General features: G+C 31.7%; 1 protein-coding gene, 1 long non-coding RNA gene and 1 pseudogene across 2 annotated transcripts; 2 read left to right on the top strand and 1 right to left on the bottom strand.

Annotated features, from left to right (window-relative positions):
* Positions 1–1,346: 1,346 nt before the first annotated feature.
* LOC107918837 (peroxisome biogenesis protein 3-1-like) lies at positions 1,347–5,180 on the top strand (annotated as a pseudogene).
* A 1,347-nt stretch (positions 5,181–6,527) lies between these two features.
* On the top strand, positions 6,528–9,115 carry LOC107919519 (cytochrome P450 93B16). The gene is made up of 2 exons (XM_016848969.2): positions 6,528–7,497; positions 8,215–9,115. The coding sequence occupies exons 1-2, from the start codon at positions 6,589–6,591 to the stop codon at positions 8,863–8,865; spliced, it is 1,560 nt and encodes a 519-aa protein (XP_016704458.1). The 5' UTR covers positions 6,528–6,588; the 3' UTR covers positions 8,866–9,115.
* A 2,509-nt stretch (positions 9,116–11,624) lies between these two features.
* LOC107919520 (uncharacterized) lies at positions 11,625–16,090 on the bottom strand. Its single transcript, XR_001690375.2, has 6 exons — positions 15,895–16,090; positions 15,671–15,741; positions 13,300–13,440; positions 12,688–13,214; positions 12,515–12,607; positions 11,625–12,440 (listed from the first exon to the last, which is right to left on the bottom strand). It is a non-coding gene; the product is annotated as an uncharacterized lncRNA (long non-coding RNA).
* Positions 16,091–16,739: the final 649 nt, after the last annotated feature.

Genomic DNA, 16,739 nt, shown 5'->3' with positions numbered 1-16,739 from the left:
TAGGTTTTATGGACTAAATTGAATAAAATGGAAAATTTTAGGGAACTTCTCAAAAGTGGAATGAGCTGACTTATACCTATAACAGGATGATATAAGACAATTCTGTAAAAAAAGATCCGGTGTTTACTTCAAATAAATAAGGAAAATAATGATTTGAATGTTTCAAAATTCAATTTTAAACCGAAAAAATCAAAATTTAGGGGCAAAAAAGGATCTTTTTCGATGAAAAGTGCGGCAAACTGCCTTCGGCTGTTTGTCAGCGCGTAGATCTAGAAAATTTATTCGAAATCAAAAAAATTTCGTCTCAATCGGACAACCGAGCCAAAAGTTATGGCCTTTCAAAGTTTTCCAAGCTTAAAAACATAAACTGTTCATCCACGTCAGCAAATCGCATCCTCGTAGGCGCGATTTGTGTCCACGTAAGCAAATTGCGCTGACATGGACGCGATGTTCTGACACGTACCCTGACATCGCACTGATGTGGACGCGATTTCGCAGAAAATAGCCCATTCCGGTAAATAATCAAAAAATCGGCCCATTTCGGTAAATTTTGAAAAAAACGGCTTTTTTGGTAAATTGCCCATGGATATTTATGTATAATTATTTATTTTGGAGAGGACCAAATTATAAGAAAAAAATACAAAAGTAAAAATGATATGGATATATAGGTAATTATTTAATTTAGATAATTCTAACTTAATAATTAATTACAACCATTTTATCATTTGTTTTCTTATTAAAATATACAATATTTATTTTATTTTATAAAAAACAAAATAAAAAATTTTTAGCATAGCAAAACGGCGTCATTTTGTTCAAAATGAAATAATATTCTGCGGCGTTTTTCATAATAAAAACCAAAATAGAAAAACGACGTCATTTTGTTCAAAATGAAAAAAATTTTGTGGCGTTTTTCAGATAAGCAATAGCGGCATTTTTTATAAAAACGCCGCAAAAAATAAATCAATTTATTAAAAATAAAATAAAAAATTTTTAGCATAGCAAAACGGTGTCATTTTGTTCAAAATGAAATAGTGGCGTTTTTATGCAAAAAATAAATCAATTTATAAAAAAATAAAAAAATTTTAGAATAGCAAAACGGTATCGTTTTGTTCAAAATGAAAAAAATTTGCGCCGTTTTTATGAAAACGCCACTAAAGGTAAGCAATAGCGGGGTTTTTATAAAAAAACGCCACAAAAATAATTTCACTTTAAAAAAATGGCATCGTTTAGATAGAGATTTATTAGTGGCGTTTTTATAAAAACGCCGCAAAAGGTAGACATTACCGGCATTTTGATGAAAAACGCCCCAAACATTTATCGCATTTAAAAAAATCGCGCCATTTACCCCAAAATTTCCCCCCTCAAATCCTTAATCTTCCCATTTAAAAAATCGCACCATTTCCTCTCTCTGGTTTTTGCGCTTCCTTACACCCTCAGAGGATGACACTGTCCATGTGCTTCTCTACCACCACGGCTGCTGAAATTTATATTTGCCATCTTGAAAACAACTCCAACGAAAATTTCAACAGTCTTTTTATATTTGTATTTTTTTTCAAACGCCATTTTTCAAATCTTTTCCTTTGAATTTCTGATCCCTTCAGAGTGCTGAAAAATATTCAGGTACTTCGGTATTTTTCACTTTCGCATTTTATTTTCTCCAATATTTGAATTTAGTTCCAATTTCGCATTCCATCAAGTGCTGGAAAAGATTACCCTTGTTTATCTTAAAATACAGGGTAGGGTTTGTTTTCTCTGTTTTGATTTTTTCCTCTTCCATAGTTGCTTACTCGAAATGGATGTTTCGTTTCGATAGCCAATAGTAGCAAATATGCTTTATTTAAGGTCAGTTTTTTTCCCCTATTATTTGTTTATTTCGATTTTATCTCTGGGTTTTCTGCTACGTAGCTTGTTTTGTTCTTCAATTACATTTTTTTGACTAAGTTGCATTCGTTAATATTATGCATCATATACGTTGATTGCTAATTTTCTGTTGTTGTCATTTAACTACTACTTTATACTTTGCTCTGCTTCAGTTTTAATATTGGGTCTTCGAGATTTTCTTTTAGTGTTTTTTCAATAGTTTGTTGATAAATTAGTCCTTTTTTTTATCTTGTTGCATATAGGGATCTTTGGAGAAGGCATAGGAGGAAGGTTTTGGTTACAGTAGGTGTTTTAGGAAGTGGGTATTTGTTGTATAAACTATATGATGCTCACAAACGTAGGCTTATTGATTTGGAAAGGCAACTGGCAAACGAACGGGAAAACGATGAATTCATTAAAGCTCAGTAAGACTGATCAAAGCTGTTATGATCTTTTATGGAAAAATTCTCCGTTTTTGTTCTTATAGTTTCTGGTTTTCATTACGTTGATAGAATGCAACTCCATTTTGAGAACATTTAAAGAATTGCTGATACAACAACATTACCTCATGCAATGCCCCATTTAAGTTGCCGGATAGCTGAAGATTTGAACCTTTCACATCTTATGGAGAGACTAGTGAAAGGGAAGGATCAGCCCAACAGTTTGTCTTCTTTAGAGAAACTTGAATTATGGGACAGTCTCAAAATTTTGAGTATGAAAGTTGTTGCCTTTTGTTTTCTCTGGATTTATAAATTGCAAGTTCTTATGGCATGCTGCTGAATCTAATCATTCATAATTGATACTTTTTTTTCAGGTTTTACAAGAATGGTGGTGTCAATATGGGCAGTAACCATTCTTAGCTTATATATTAGAGTTCAAGTCAACATTCTAGGAAGATATTTGTATATTGATATTGCACGTGGTCTTGGAAGCTCTTATTTACTTGTAAGCGCTCTACATTTTTATCTGTAATGCCTGATAAATATGTCCGATTCATCTGTTGTTAATTAGAATTGATTGTGGAACCATGTCAACTTAGCTTTTACCTCTTTATATGGTGAAATTTCTGAAGAGTATTATTTTAGTCGCCATTTCCCTCTTCTAGTGACAGTTGGCATATCCACCAGATTCCATTTTAGTTGCCTCTATTGTCAATAACAGAGGACCTTTGGTAATGATTTTTCTTTTTCATTCAGCTGGTTTATTGAGGTAGAATAATACATGAATTTGGCTTATAGGATGAAGGTGTTAGTTGATGCAAAATAATTGTGGGATATGCAAATCATGTAGTCAAATGTTGCCTGTATTTAGAAAGAAAAAAAGGGGGGTTCAGGGCTTGGGAAGAACAAAAGTAAATTTAGGTGCCTTTTTAACCTAACTGATACCACCATATTATTGGGAAACATTGCAAGCTACCTAAATGAAGGGGTTAGTTGATTCTTGGCTAACCCTTCTTGAATATTTGTTTTGATTTAGTCAATAGTGAAGGCATATCAAACATTATTAAGATTGTTCACATGGAATCAATGACCTTGAAAACTTTTATGTTACAATTTGTTTTCTTGTAAGGTGCGTTAATTTTTAAGCAGCTAGCTTAAATAGTTAAATGATTTATAAAGGCATGTCCAGAATTTTTTATAGCCACCTGAATGTGTTGGTTGGTATGTTTTTGAACTGCTACGTGCATGTTAATACAATTAGCGGTGGTGCCATTTTTTTTCTTACTTGAGTAGCTCCTACACAAAACTGATGCTATGTTGTGTCATTACTAAAATTAGATTAGAATATATGTGGCAAAATGATTTGATAAATGAGTTAGCCTTAAACTGGAAGAAGATAAAATAAAAGGAAAGGGGAACATGGAAATCGTCATGATTTGTTTTTGGCTATTTTAGCATGTAATAGACAGAGCTATATTTTTAGAATTTCTTTCTGGCCAAACTATTGCTCTCTTTCTGTAAGTGAAAAATTGGAAAATGTTATATAATTTAAAGATTAGTTATCCATGTGAGTCTGTATAAAAAAATTATATATGTAAGTTAAATTTTAAGAGATTATGAAATCGGTAAAATATTTGGTGAAGAAAGGAAAATCGTAACAAATGTAACAAAATCATAGTTGATCCCAAGCTGTTAAACTTTTATAAGTAGGCATCAACTCTTCACTGAGTTTCTCTTGAGTTGCATACTTAAACTCTCCCTTACAGAAGTTTTGGATAACTCTTACTTTCTCCAAAAGGGTTTCCATTGAAAGAGTGGTGGGGTCCTACAAATGGAGGAGTTATCGGTTGGCCACCCTGTTGGGTAGCACAGACAAGGACCATCAATACACTCATTTTTGGATCACCTTTTCTTTTCGAGTGAGGTACACTAGTTTTATTATTATTATGATCCTGTTGTTACTAATTAGTTAAGAAATGAAGTTGAATTTAAGTTACTGTTAGTTCTATGCTGATGATAAATAATTTGTTTGTGGGATGATAAATGTGCAGTTTCTTATTTAGATTCTGTAGACTATTTTAAATAAAAACAGTTCTATGGTGATGATAAATAATTTGTTTGTGGGATGAACTTGCCTAATGTCTTATAGGTTTAAATTAGTTATATAGTAAATTAGTATATGGAATCATCACTTGCTTTTTCAGGTAAAGGTAGATGCAAAGGCACTACCTTAAATTGAATAATGCATTTGATTTAGATGTTTATTGTTATTATTTTCTTTATTTTTATTATCGCTCACAGTCCATGTGTCTTAGAAAAAGTAGATTGTCCTTAATAGAAAGCTCATCTGTGAAGTTGGTTTGCGTGACCTCCCTTACTTTTAACAGATTGCAAAAAAAATGCAATGAAAGATGGAAAACCAATTATAATCGAGGTGTCATATTGCCTTAACCAATTACTTGGTTTGCGAAGTTGGATTGGGAGCATAATTAAACTTTATGGTTGAGGTTGACATGATTCTCTCTTTGTAACAGGTCAATGAGTTCAAGTCTATAGAAAAGTTCAAAATTTTCAATACAAACAATTTGTAAGTCATATTGCCTTAACATGTTAGAACTGTCTGTTTGGCTTAGTACCATGTCGTCTCTAGTGGATTTCTAATTTCTAAACTATAAAATTGGCTGCAGGAGGTCAATGGAATCAAGGTTCTTCAACTGGAAATTGCAACTGGTGCAGCAATTAGGGTATAAAATTGTACCAATTATGGTTATGATGTATTAAAATGTAAAAAGATCTGTCTAACCATGTGTTTTCCTTACGTGATTAAGTTCTTTGATCATGCTATTGGTATCAACGTACCTCGATCACAATTCTTTATACGTCTTGTTCATGAATTTCCATTTTAATATGTCTTCAAATTAAATTATACATTTCTATGACCTTTTATAATATTTTATAATTTTTTTATTTTTTATGACCTTTAGCGGCGCTTTTACCAAAAACGCCGCTAAAGGTCATTTTCTTTAGCGGTGTTTGTAGAGAAAGCGTCGCTAAAGAACATGATCTTTAGTGGTGTTTGTGGCTAAAGTGCAGCTAAAGATCATGTTCTTTAGCGGCGTTTCTATCATAAACGTCGCAAAAGTTAGCGGTGTTGTCAATAGCGGCATTTTTTGCGGCGCTAGTGAAAGCGCCGCTAAAGGCCTAAAAAAACGCCGCTAAAAGCCTGTCTTGGTGTAGTGTATTAGGTCTCCATTTTTCCAGCAACGCACTGATAAGTGTAGGATCCAATTTATAACCCCCCTCCCCCTGTGTATACAAGACACATGTAAGAATCCCGCATCTTGTAAATAACCACGAATTTTACTGTTTGGCCTCTTTGATAAATTGTGTATGAACCCCTCCAAAATAATTTAAAAAATTTAAAATTAACTTAATTGAAAATGACAAAATTTAAATTTTTCTTTACCATTACTGATTGAGCAGCGGAAATGTGATTGTCATCGAAACAAATAAGAGAACTTATCATCTGTGAAAATTTAATCGAAATGAAAAATCAACAAAATAATAAAATAAAACTATAATATTTTTATACAAATGTACTGGAAAATTTCGAGCAAATCTTGAGAATTGAGGGTTTAGAGAGAATAGAGAGAGTTAGATTTGAATGAAAATAATGAAAAATTGCCTAATATTTATAGGAAAATAAAATTATTGTTGGGCTATTTAAAACTTTTACCGTTTGCGTGTTTGAATTTGTACAGTTGGAGAAATGACCGTTGGAGGAAAGCGCATCTAGTTGGGCACGTTTTCACACACTCTCTCTAAAATCAATCTATTTCCCTAAATCTTCAAAAAAACAAACAGCCTATTTGGCCAATTAGAAATAACGGCATATTTCTCATATTTAACCTTATATAAGGTTGGTTTAGTAAGTGATGTGTACTGTCTAGTCAGTTGGGGAAAGAGAGAAAAAAACAAATAAATAGAAGTTGACAGTGGTAGTAGAGTCATAAAAAAATTTTGGGGTCAAAATAAAATTTTATATTTTTGTGATAGTAAAAATATAATTTTATTATTTTAATAGTTTATTGTTTTATAATTTTTAAAGGATTAAATTAAATTTTTATTATTTTTAGAGTTAAATATAATTATATGTTTATTAATTTAAAATTTTATAAATTATAACGTTGGTATGAGTACTCATAGTTCGGAAAGATTTATAGCTTTGTGTTTTCAGTCCATTTAATCATCCAAAACCATTTTCTTTTTCCTTTTGGTGTTTCAAATGGTTCTTCAGTTGGCTATGGAGCTCCCATTCTTATCATATGCCGCACTGTTCATTGTTTCATTTCTTATAGTTAGAACGGTGATTTCCATTAGAAATCGTTCCAAGCTTCCGCCAGGTCCAACGGCGTTACCGGTCATCGGCCACCTCCATCTCCTCAATCCCTTCATTCATCAAACTTTTCAGAAGCTCTCATCCATCCATGGCGCCTTGATGTATCTCCGCCTAGGGTCCGTCGAGTGCGTTGTGGTCTCTAACCCTGAGCTTGCCAAAGAGCTTCTCAAGCATCACGACCTCACCTTCTCCGCCCGCAAGCACACCGCTGCTATTGACCATCTTACTTACAACTCTTCCTTCGCTTTCGCACCCTACGGAACTTACTGGAAATTCATCAAAAAGCTGAGCACTTTCGAGCTGCTAGGCAACCGAACCCTTGGCCAATTCCTTCCTGTTCGTACCAAGGAATTACATCATTTCATAAGCATTCTTTTGGACAAGTCTAAATCAAGTGAAATCGTGAACCTAACTGAAGAACTGTTGAAATTAACTAACAACGTCATATCTCAGATGATGATGAGCATTAGGTGCTCAGGAACAGGAGACCAAGCCGATGGGGTCCGAACCCTAGTTCGAGAAGTGACTGAGATCTTCGGGGAATTCAATGTCTCTGATATCATATGGTTCTTCAAAAACATAGATGTGCAGGGTTTTCGAAAGAGGTTTTTGGATATCCATAGCAGGTATGATTCATTGTTGGAAAAAATTATGAGAGATCGAGAGGAACTAAGGGAAAACAAGAAACCAAATGATGATGATCTGAAGGACTTTCTGGATATGATGCTTGATGTCTTTGAAGATGAGCACTCCGAAATTCAGTTAACCAGAAACCATATCAAGGCCTTAATCTTGGTCCGTATATATATTTCTACCTTTTTAAGTTTTTCTTCTTTAATATTCATGCTCTGCCATTATATTTTCATTACTATAAATAAATATGTTTGTCATTTTATCGCTAAATATACTACAAACTTAAATATTTATATTTGTTTAGGTAGGCTTTTTTGGTTGCTGCAATGGCATAATTTTGTAATTCTAAAATAAATTTAAGGTCACCATTAAGTGTTTTTTGTCAAAAGTTTAATTAAATTTGTTTTTTTAGTCATTTTCCCTTTGAAGTTTCATTAATATTTCTTTCCCTACATATCTAAGCACAATTCTGAGTTTGACTTTTTCTTTTTCTTACTTTTAATTTTATTTTAATTCCTCTACTAAAATAGATGGAGAACAGATAAAATTTAATTTCTCAACAATTTTAAAGGAAGTAGAAAAAAAACTAAGAACATTTGGTGCGAAGAGATGAATTTTATATATTTTTTAATTAGAATAAAATTGAGATAATGTGTAAATATTGATAGTTATTTTTTTTTAAAAAAATTATGATTAGATTGAGATAATTTATAGATGTTAAAAGATTAAATTTATTATTATACAAAATTTTAAACTGTCACCTTGCTATTTTGTCAAATATTTTACAGTTAAATAACCAAAAATGAAATTTGTGGGCCGAAAACAGTGGGTTAGAAGTATACAAGCACTGATGTTTACTACATTTGTGGGGTTATGTAGGATTTTTTAACAGCCGCTACAGACACAACAGCAATAGCGGTAGAATGGGCATTGGCAGAGCTAATCAACAACCCAGAGACGCTAAGAAAAGCACAACAAGAGTTGGATCAAGTTGTAGGGACAAGCAGGTTGGTACAAGAATTCGACACTCAACGTCTCCCCTACCTTCAAGCCATAATCAAGGAATCATTTCGACTTCACCCTCCAATCCCAATGATCAGCAGAAAAGCAGTTGAGGATTGCAAAATCAATGGCTACACAATTCCAGCTCAGTCTTTATTGTTTGTAAACATTTGGGCTATAGGCAGGGATCCTAAGGTGTGGGAGGATCCGCTCAAGTTTCAGCCTGAGAGGTTCTCGAAATGCAACCGACCTGATACTAATATTAATTCAGGGGATATCGATGTTAAAGGTTTGCATTATCAGCTGTTGCCTTTTGGTACAGGGAGGAGGGGTTGCCCTGGTATTTCTTTAGCCATGCAGGAACTCCCCGTCACTTTGGCGGCCTTGATTCAATGCTTTGACTGGAAGCTGCCGAATGTCGGCGGTGGTGTTGACATGAGTGAGCGAGCTGGACTTACAGCACCCAGAGCCCATGATCTCAAATGTGTTCCACTTGCACGCTTCACTCCCACTCTTTTTGCAACTTAAGTAGTCGGTTGCCCTAAATCTGATGATTTTTATATCTAAGGATGCTTTGATATATCTATTCCATCTTAGATTTTAGCAAAATAAGAAATGTAGCCCTTTCTCTAGATTCGGTTGCTAAACTTTTTACCTTCATTGTGATTTCTACTTTTTTCCCTTCTCGACGTACATTTTGGTAGTATTTGTCCCGGCCAATGTGCTTCAATCAATTTCGACCTGTACCGATGTGCATCAACTTGTACCGGTGGGTACCTATTAGTACTAAATTTTAATATTTTAAATTATTTTAAAATTGTTTACCTTAGCTATTTCTTTTTTTTGCATATTTACATTTAAAAATAAAATATAAATATTTAATTAAATTATTGAACATAATTAATAATTTTAAAGTCAATATTTATATGTATGTAATTGAGATATTTACATATATATAATATACATGAAAATATTTTTTAAAAATCGATAAATTAAAAATAATATATCAAAACACATCCATATTAATATGTACCAATATCAAAATAAGACAATAATCTATTAGTGCAGTATTGTTTTATAAAAAAAATAACAAGGTTTCAGGATAAACTCTATTAATATTAGATTTTATGACATATGAAATTTCTAAATTAAATAAATGGGGATAATTAATGAAAATGGATAAATTTAAAGACGCATGTACCCTTACGTGATTCTGTTTTATATTTTATATTTACTTTTTTGTATTAGAGGAGGACAAAAGTTCTAACCAAATTATAATTCTAGGGAAGGCAACCCCCACAGCATCAACCATTAACAAATTAATACATCCCTGTGGTGTACTTCAAATATGCATAGCAGCATAGACCATCCTCTACGTTTATGCTCCATTTAGCTATAGCCAATCTGCCACGTTCTGTAATATAAATGAAAAATAAGAATAATACTAATAAATTAATAATACCATCCTCTAACAAATTAATAACACCAAGATCGCTTTTGTATTATATGGTATAAATATATAATATTAATAAAGTTAAAGTGGTTTTATATTTTTTTATAATTAATATTTTAACAATTTAATCATTAAACTTATTGATATAATTATATTTGTTATGTATATAAATTTTTAAATTGATACGATATTTTTATCATATTGATCTAAAAAGTGTATATATTAATATTCATTAAACGGTTAAAATTCTTTTTACATAAAAGAAATAGTTAAAAATTTTAATTTAAATCAAACTTGACATACATGATCTATATGAATGGAGCATGAAATACTACGGTTGGATTGTTAAAATAGTAATCATATTAAAAGTTAAGGAAGGGTGTAAAAACTTTTTAGTTTTACACCGGCGTAAGTGAACCTCACCCCATATGATATGATCAATCTTCTTTATAACGACCTTATTTTTCTGTCAAAATTTTGATTGTTCTAAAGAGGTGGTTGCTATATACTTATAAAAACATTCGAGACACCTGTAACAACATTTTTTATTTAGATTATATCTTTAATAAAATTTATAAATTTAATTCCATTTATTAAATAATTTTGTTTCTTTTAATAAAATCTTACTAACATGTTTTTATATAAAAATTATGCAACTTTATTTTTTTGTTCCAGGTAGAAATCGATCTAATTTTACTAAATTTTAAAAGAAGAGATTATTATAGAGAAGTAATTTTGTAAAGAGAGTATTTTATATTTTATAGAAAATAAAAATAAAATAAATAGAATTTTCAATGTGAAATAATTTTAATAAATCGACAAAACTTCACATTGTATTTGTGGAATACATGTGGCGGACTACCTTCATATTCAATTAATTAATGTTATGATAAGCGAGTTTCTTTCCACTATTTAAATATTTATGAGCTGAGAAAAGTTGATACATTGTGTATTGTTGTTGTTGTTTTACTTGGAGTTTTATAGTCAACGCTCACATCACACTCCGCATAATTTATTAAATTTTTCCACAGTTATTTAAGATTAAGAAAAGAATATAGTAGTAAACAAATACTATTATTCTTTCAACAAAACCGATCTTACATCTCTGACAATCAAATCAAACAAAAAAATGATGTGGTCCATCACAAGAGTAATCAAATATTTGCTAATCCAAATGACTTTGATTAATTTTTTTATGCTAGAATGAAATAATAAATCAAACTCCGATTCTTTGATATATTAATATTCCAACTTTATTTATTTATTAATATTGAGTTTTTTGCTACTAATCATGTTATTAGATAAGGAGATTTAAAATTTTGCATATCATTATTGTTGTTATTGTTTTCTTCACTACACCAAAACAGGTTTTTAGCGGCATTTTTTTAAGCATTTAACGCCACTTTTTAGCGCCACTAAAAGTATTTACGGCGCTTTCGAAAGAGCCGCAAAAAATACCGCTGTTGTCAACACCGCTAACGTTTACGGCGTTTATAGAAATAAACGCCGCTAAAGAACATGTTCTTTAGCGGCGCTTTACCACCAAATGCCATGTTCTTTAGCGGCGCTTCACCAACAAACGCCGCAAAAGAACATGTTCTTTAGCGGCGCTTTTTCCAAAAACGCCGCTAAAGGTCATGTTCTTTAACGGCGCTTAGATCACAAACGTCGCTATTGTTTGATGACCTTTAGCGACCCTTTTCCTAAAAACGCCTCTAATTTTGAGATTTTTGCAGAATTAATATTTTTATATTATCAGCCATCTTGCAGTAACAAATCAAAAACAACCTAATTTAAACCAACCAAAAGCAATAAATCTATATAATATTTTAAATTAAACAAATAAAATAATATTAATATCAATAAATAAAATATAATTCATATTATTTTTACAAAAATGTTAAAAGTTAAAATGATAAAATATTTATACAATACACTATGATGGCGGATGTTGCGATTGTTGAAATATCTTCAGCATATCTTGAAGCTGCCGTTGGAGTTCGTTGTACTTTCTGCTCTGCTCTGCTTCCCTCGCTGCCGCCTCTGCTGCCCTCACTGCTGCCTCTGCTTCCCTTGCTGCCGCCTCTGCTTTAAGTTGTAGCTGGAGTTCTTCATATTTCTTTTGAACCTCAATTGTGGTCGCTTGCATCTGAGTCATCTTGTCTTTTAACCTCTAAACTTCAGCTTGAGACTGAATAGCCGAAGGCATGTATTGCCGCGACCTGGATCCAAAATATTGGGTTGGGTTAATAAAAGATCCTTGAAATCTAACCCGACCATACCTTTCAGGACCCAAAACTTCAGCAATAATCTGGTTATCAATGTCTTCAAGATGAACAAAACTCTCACTGGAAGCAATCGCTTCATACTCCGCCTTTTTATCTTTTAGTTTTTCCTAATAAATAAATCACATAGTTAGGAATGCAATATATATTAAAAAAATGCAACATAACTTAACAATAGTCGCATTAGAAGCAATGAATTAAACCATTAGAAAATAAACATTATAAATAACTAAAACAAGTCAAATTGTATTAAGTAAACGTATCATAATTTCTGCAGCTTCAGGAGTCATAAGAGATCCATCTTTCTTCTTATGTGTAATTTCAAAAAGTTGAAGGCGTCCAACTTTTTGACCGGACGACAGTTCCTACAGTATAGTAGTAAAAATATTATTTAATGGAAAGTTATACATATTTGACAGTATTAAAAAATTAAAAATACCTCCGCCTCAGCTACACATGCAAAACTTTTCGACCCGGCTATGTGAGTGAATTTCTGTTTTTTCCTGCTGCTTTTTCAAACTCGTTCACGATCCTACGTTATGAAATTTTTAGTATGTAAATAGTAAATACTATAAACCAAAATAATTACAAGAGTTTGGAAGTACGTCATACCTCGCCTTTCTTCGATTGCCAAAATCTAACCGCTTCTTCCCATTGGTACCTCAGCATACCCGGCGGGACATTTTGCAATTTCTCTTCGAGAGTTGTTTTTGTCTTATAATAATCTTTCTTTAGAGTACTTTTATGGTCTCTCCATCTTTTTCCCAATGCCTTCTTTACATAAGTATCCGAGACCTCTAAAGCAAACCTTGCCTACAAAAAACACAAGTTAAGAAAGTAACTATAAATGAAACTTAAACCTAAGTATTACAGATGACATTAATGTTTTGTTACCTTAATATTATCGAGGGCTTGGTTTTTGTTACTATCGGGCATTTTATGCCATGACTCGTAGTTGATAGGTAACATATTCGCATTTCGTGCTAAAATGCCCAAGTATCCTGCTAAAAGCCGAGCTTCTGTTCCAACAGGCTGACCAAAACTGTTCCGTCCAACTTTGACACGCTCGACTGGATCTAACTCGTATAACTCTCTAAGTAACGTACGTCCTCGACCTCTGCGCGTCCCACCATTTTCAGCTGAAAAATGGTATATTATAATATAAGAATTTGAAAAATAAATCAATTATAAGTCGACACGCATGTAAATTAAATGTAAAATTACTTTGAACTTCTGTAGGATCCTCAAGTGTATTCGGAACATTCGAAGATCCAATAGCTGTCCGTTGTTCACTATTTGTTTCTGCCGAATTTGGAGCATTTTGAACAATGCCTACATCTCGCATTTTTCTTCTAGGCATTTTATCTGCAATACACATAAAATAGTTGAAAAGTTATGGAATGATATATTTTAAAATTATTAAGTTATGTAAATTATGTAAGTTATGTATAATATTAATTTGTAAGTTATGGAATGATATATTTTAAAATTATGTAAATTATTAAGTTATGTAAATTATGGAATGATATATTTTAAAATTATTAAGTTATGTGTATTATGTATGTTATGTATAATATTAATTAGGTTGTAATGTAACATATTTTAGTAAGTAATGTAAGTAATGTAATATATACTTAAAAATATATATTTCGGTAAGTAATGTAAGTAATGTAATATATACTTAAGAATATATATTTAAGTAATGTAAGTAAAGTAAACTGAGTTATGTAATATATTTCGGTAAGTAATGTAAGTAATGTAATATATGCTTAAGAATATTGCATTTTTTGCACGAATGTAGCAAACCATATTCATATATTTCGGTAAGTAATGTAAGTAATGTAATATATACTTAAGAATATATATTTAAGTAATGTAAGTAAAGTAAACTGAGTTGTCTAATATATTTCGGTAAGTAATGTAAGTAATGTAATATATGCTTAAGAATATTGCATTTTTTGCACGAATGTAGCAAACCATATTCAAAGTCAACAAAAACAAAAAAAAAAAGAAGCGAGATAATAAAAAGAAACATGTCGGAATATGCATTCTTCGATTAAAACTTAATTAATTGATCGAATTAATTAGTTCGATTAATTGGTTGGTCATTAAAATTAATTCAGTTGAGAATCGATTAAAAGTTTTGTAAATGTTCAAGTATCATTTAATTCAATTTGAAAGTAGATAATTAAAAATTAAATGGACCTATAATTACTGATAAGCATAATAACTTATTTAGCGCTCCAGTTAAAAAAAAAAGCATTTTAACCATTTACTTAAATTTTCACATCTTTTTAAACATTGAACTTAAGCTATTTGTCACTGTCACTACACCCCTAATATAAATAAAAAAAGTTAACATAAGTTAACTTTACTGACATCACATCAACAATTAATTATTTTTAATATTTAAATATTCAAAAAACAAATTAAATATTCAAATATTCAAAAAAATTCTATCCGATAATGGTTAAGAAATCTGAAAGTTCAATTAATTGTAGTTTAGTTTGAGTAAGCACTCCTAGAAATATGATTATGGCTGCAATTTCTTTCTATGATCATATCGTAATTAGTAAGCAGCAGTCCAAAAAATGATCATGATAAGTGACCATCAAATATCAATGAATTTCCCTAATAAATAATGATGATGACGAAGAATTACTGAAATCTGAGGCAATGTAACCAAATCACAATCAAAGGCAGCAATTCAGTCAACAAACTCGAAATTACTCCAACCTAAAACCAATCCGATTATAAACATGTAATAACTTGAATTTAATAATTGAACTCGTAACAATCTGAAAAACTCCAAATCCACCCAATAGATACCTTTAAACATCTACAAATCTAGAATCCCAATAGATACCTACTTTTTTTTTGCTTCCCTAATGGAGCCTAATTCCACAAAGTCCAGGGAGCACACTAAACATCTAGGATAATTTATCATCACATTTGTTCTGTCATTGCATGTTCAAATGAATCAAAGCAAACAACACTTGCACTGGGATGTAAGGTAGCCATAACCAAAGCACAGAATTTGCAATAAATTAATGATAGAAGATTTTGCTGCCCTGAAAACCAGAGGGCGCTAGTATTTTCTATTTTGGATTAGTTCCATTTCAATAAAATAGCATGTCTAAAAGGTCTGTTGAGTTAGAATGAAAAAAAGGACACCAGATGCAGGCATGAAGTTGAAATTGTTACAGTTGATATACATACCAGGCTATGCTCCATATTCATACATATAATTTTTCATTCGTACATGGACTAAACATATTCAACATTCATTCAACATTCAAAGGTCTTTTTAGTCATGTTATCAAAATCATCGATTTTAGTAAAGTATATATTCCAGCAACTGGAATATATTCCAGCAAGTATATATTTGGCCATATATTCCAGCAAGTATATTTCAGCAACTGGAATATATTCCAGCAAGTATATATTCCAGCTTTTTCCCTTGTAGCCATAGTGGTGGCAGCATAAACAGTTAAGCAACAAGGAAAAACGAGGAATAACCATCGGAAAAAATCCCTAAAATTGACAGAAACAAAACCCTAAATGCTTTTCCCACAATCGATAGAAAAAGGCATACCTGGGATCGAAATTTCGCAGCTTTGAATGCTTCGGTTCAGTTGTAGCTGGACTTCTCCTCTGCTTCTTTCTCTTTGTATTTCATGCGTATCCATATACAAATAGCAGCATTTTAAAACAGTTAAGCAGAAAGGAAAAAAGAAGAATAACGATTGGGAAAAATTCCCAAATTTGACAGAACAAGAACCCTAAATGTAGATCGACAATCGATAGAAGAAGGCTTACTTGGGATACAAATTTCGCAGCTTTGATAGATCGAATCAACCCTTACTTCGGTTCTGAGTTCTCCCCTGGATCTTTTCCTTTGTATTTTTTCCCCTTTCGATTCAAGCTCCCCTCTGTGTTTTCTTCCCAAATTTCCTTCTTTCTCATACAGTAAAATTAAGGCATATATCACTTAAAACTCATAAGTTTAATCCGATGTAAAGAAATGGCGCCGTTTAGAGAAATTTTAAGATATCTTTGCGGCGTTTTAGGCAAAAATGCCGCTACTGCTTCCGATATTTGCGGCGTTTTAACAAAAAACGCCACAAGTACTGAACAGAAAACGGTGTCGTTTTACTAAACTTTTAATGCATATTTCCGGCGCTTCTATCAAAAACGCTAGTATAAATTCATTTCATCAAGCGGTGCTTTAAGAAAAACGCCACAAATCTTTTACAAAATTTGAGGCGTTTTTATTAAAATGCCACTAAAAACTAAACTCTTCAACGAAACGGCGCCGTTTTATTCAATTTTTAAAATATTATTTGCGGCGTTTTTCATAGAAACGTCACTAAATATTCACTTTATTTATAAGTATTTGCAGCTATTGTATTCACATTTGTGGCGTTTTAATAAAAAAACACCACTAAAATTTCAAGTACAGAAAGAGACGAAGCCGTTTTATTAAAATATACGTTAATTTTCTGGCGTTTTCAAAAAAAAACGCTACAAATTATTAACTGAAACGACGACGTTTTACCAAAGTTTAAATATAATTTACGGCGTTTTTAGTGAAAACGCCACAAATAAAATTTAATCCGTAAACTGAAACGACGACGTATTAAAAAATGTAATAAATATTTGTG

This window comes from Gossypium hirsutum, chromosome D13, assembly GCF_007990345.1.
Source record: "Gossypium hirsutum isolate 1008001.06 chromosome D13, Gossypium_hirsutum_v2.1, whole genome shotgun sequence".
NCBI lineage: Eukaryota > Viridiplantae > Streptophyta > Magnoliopsida > Malvales > Malvaceae > Gossypium > Gossypium hirsutum.
Note: the sequence above shows the minus strand (reverse complement) of the source record. Positions and strands in the feature narration are given on the sequence as shown.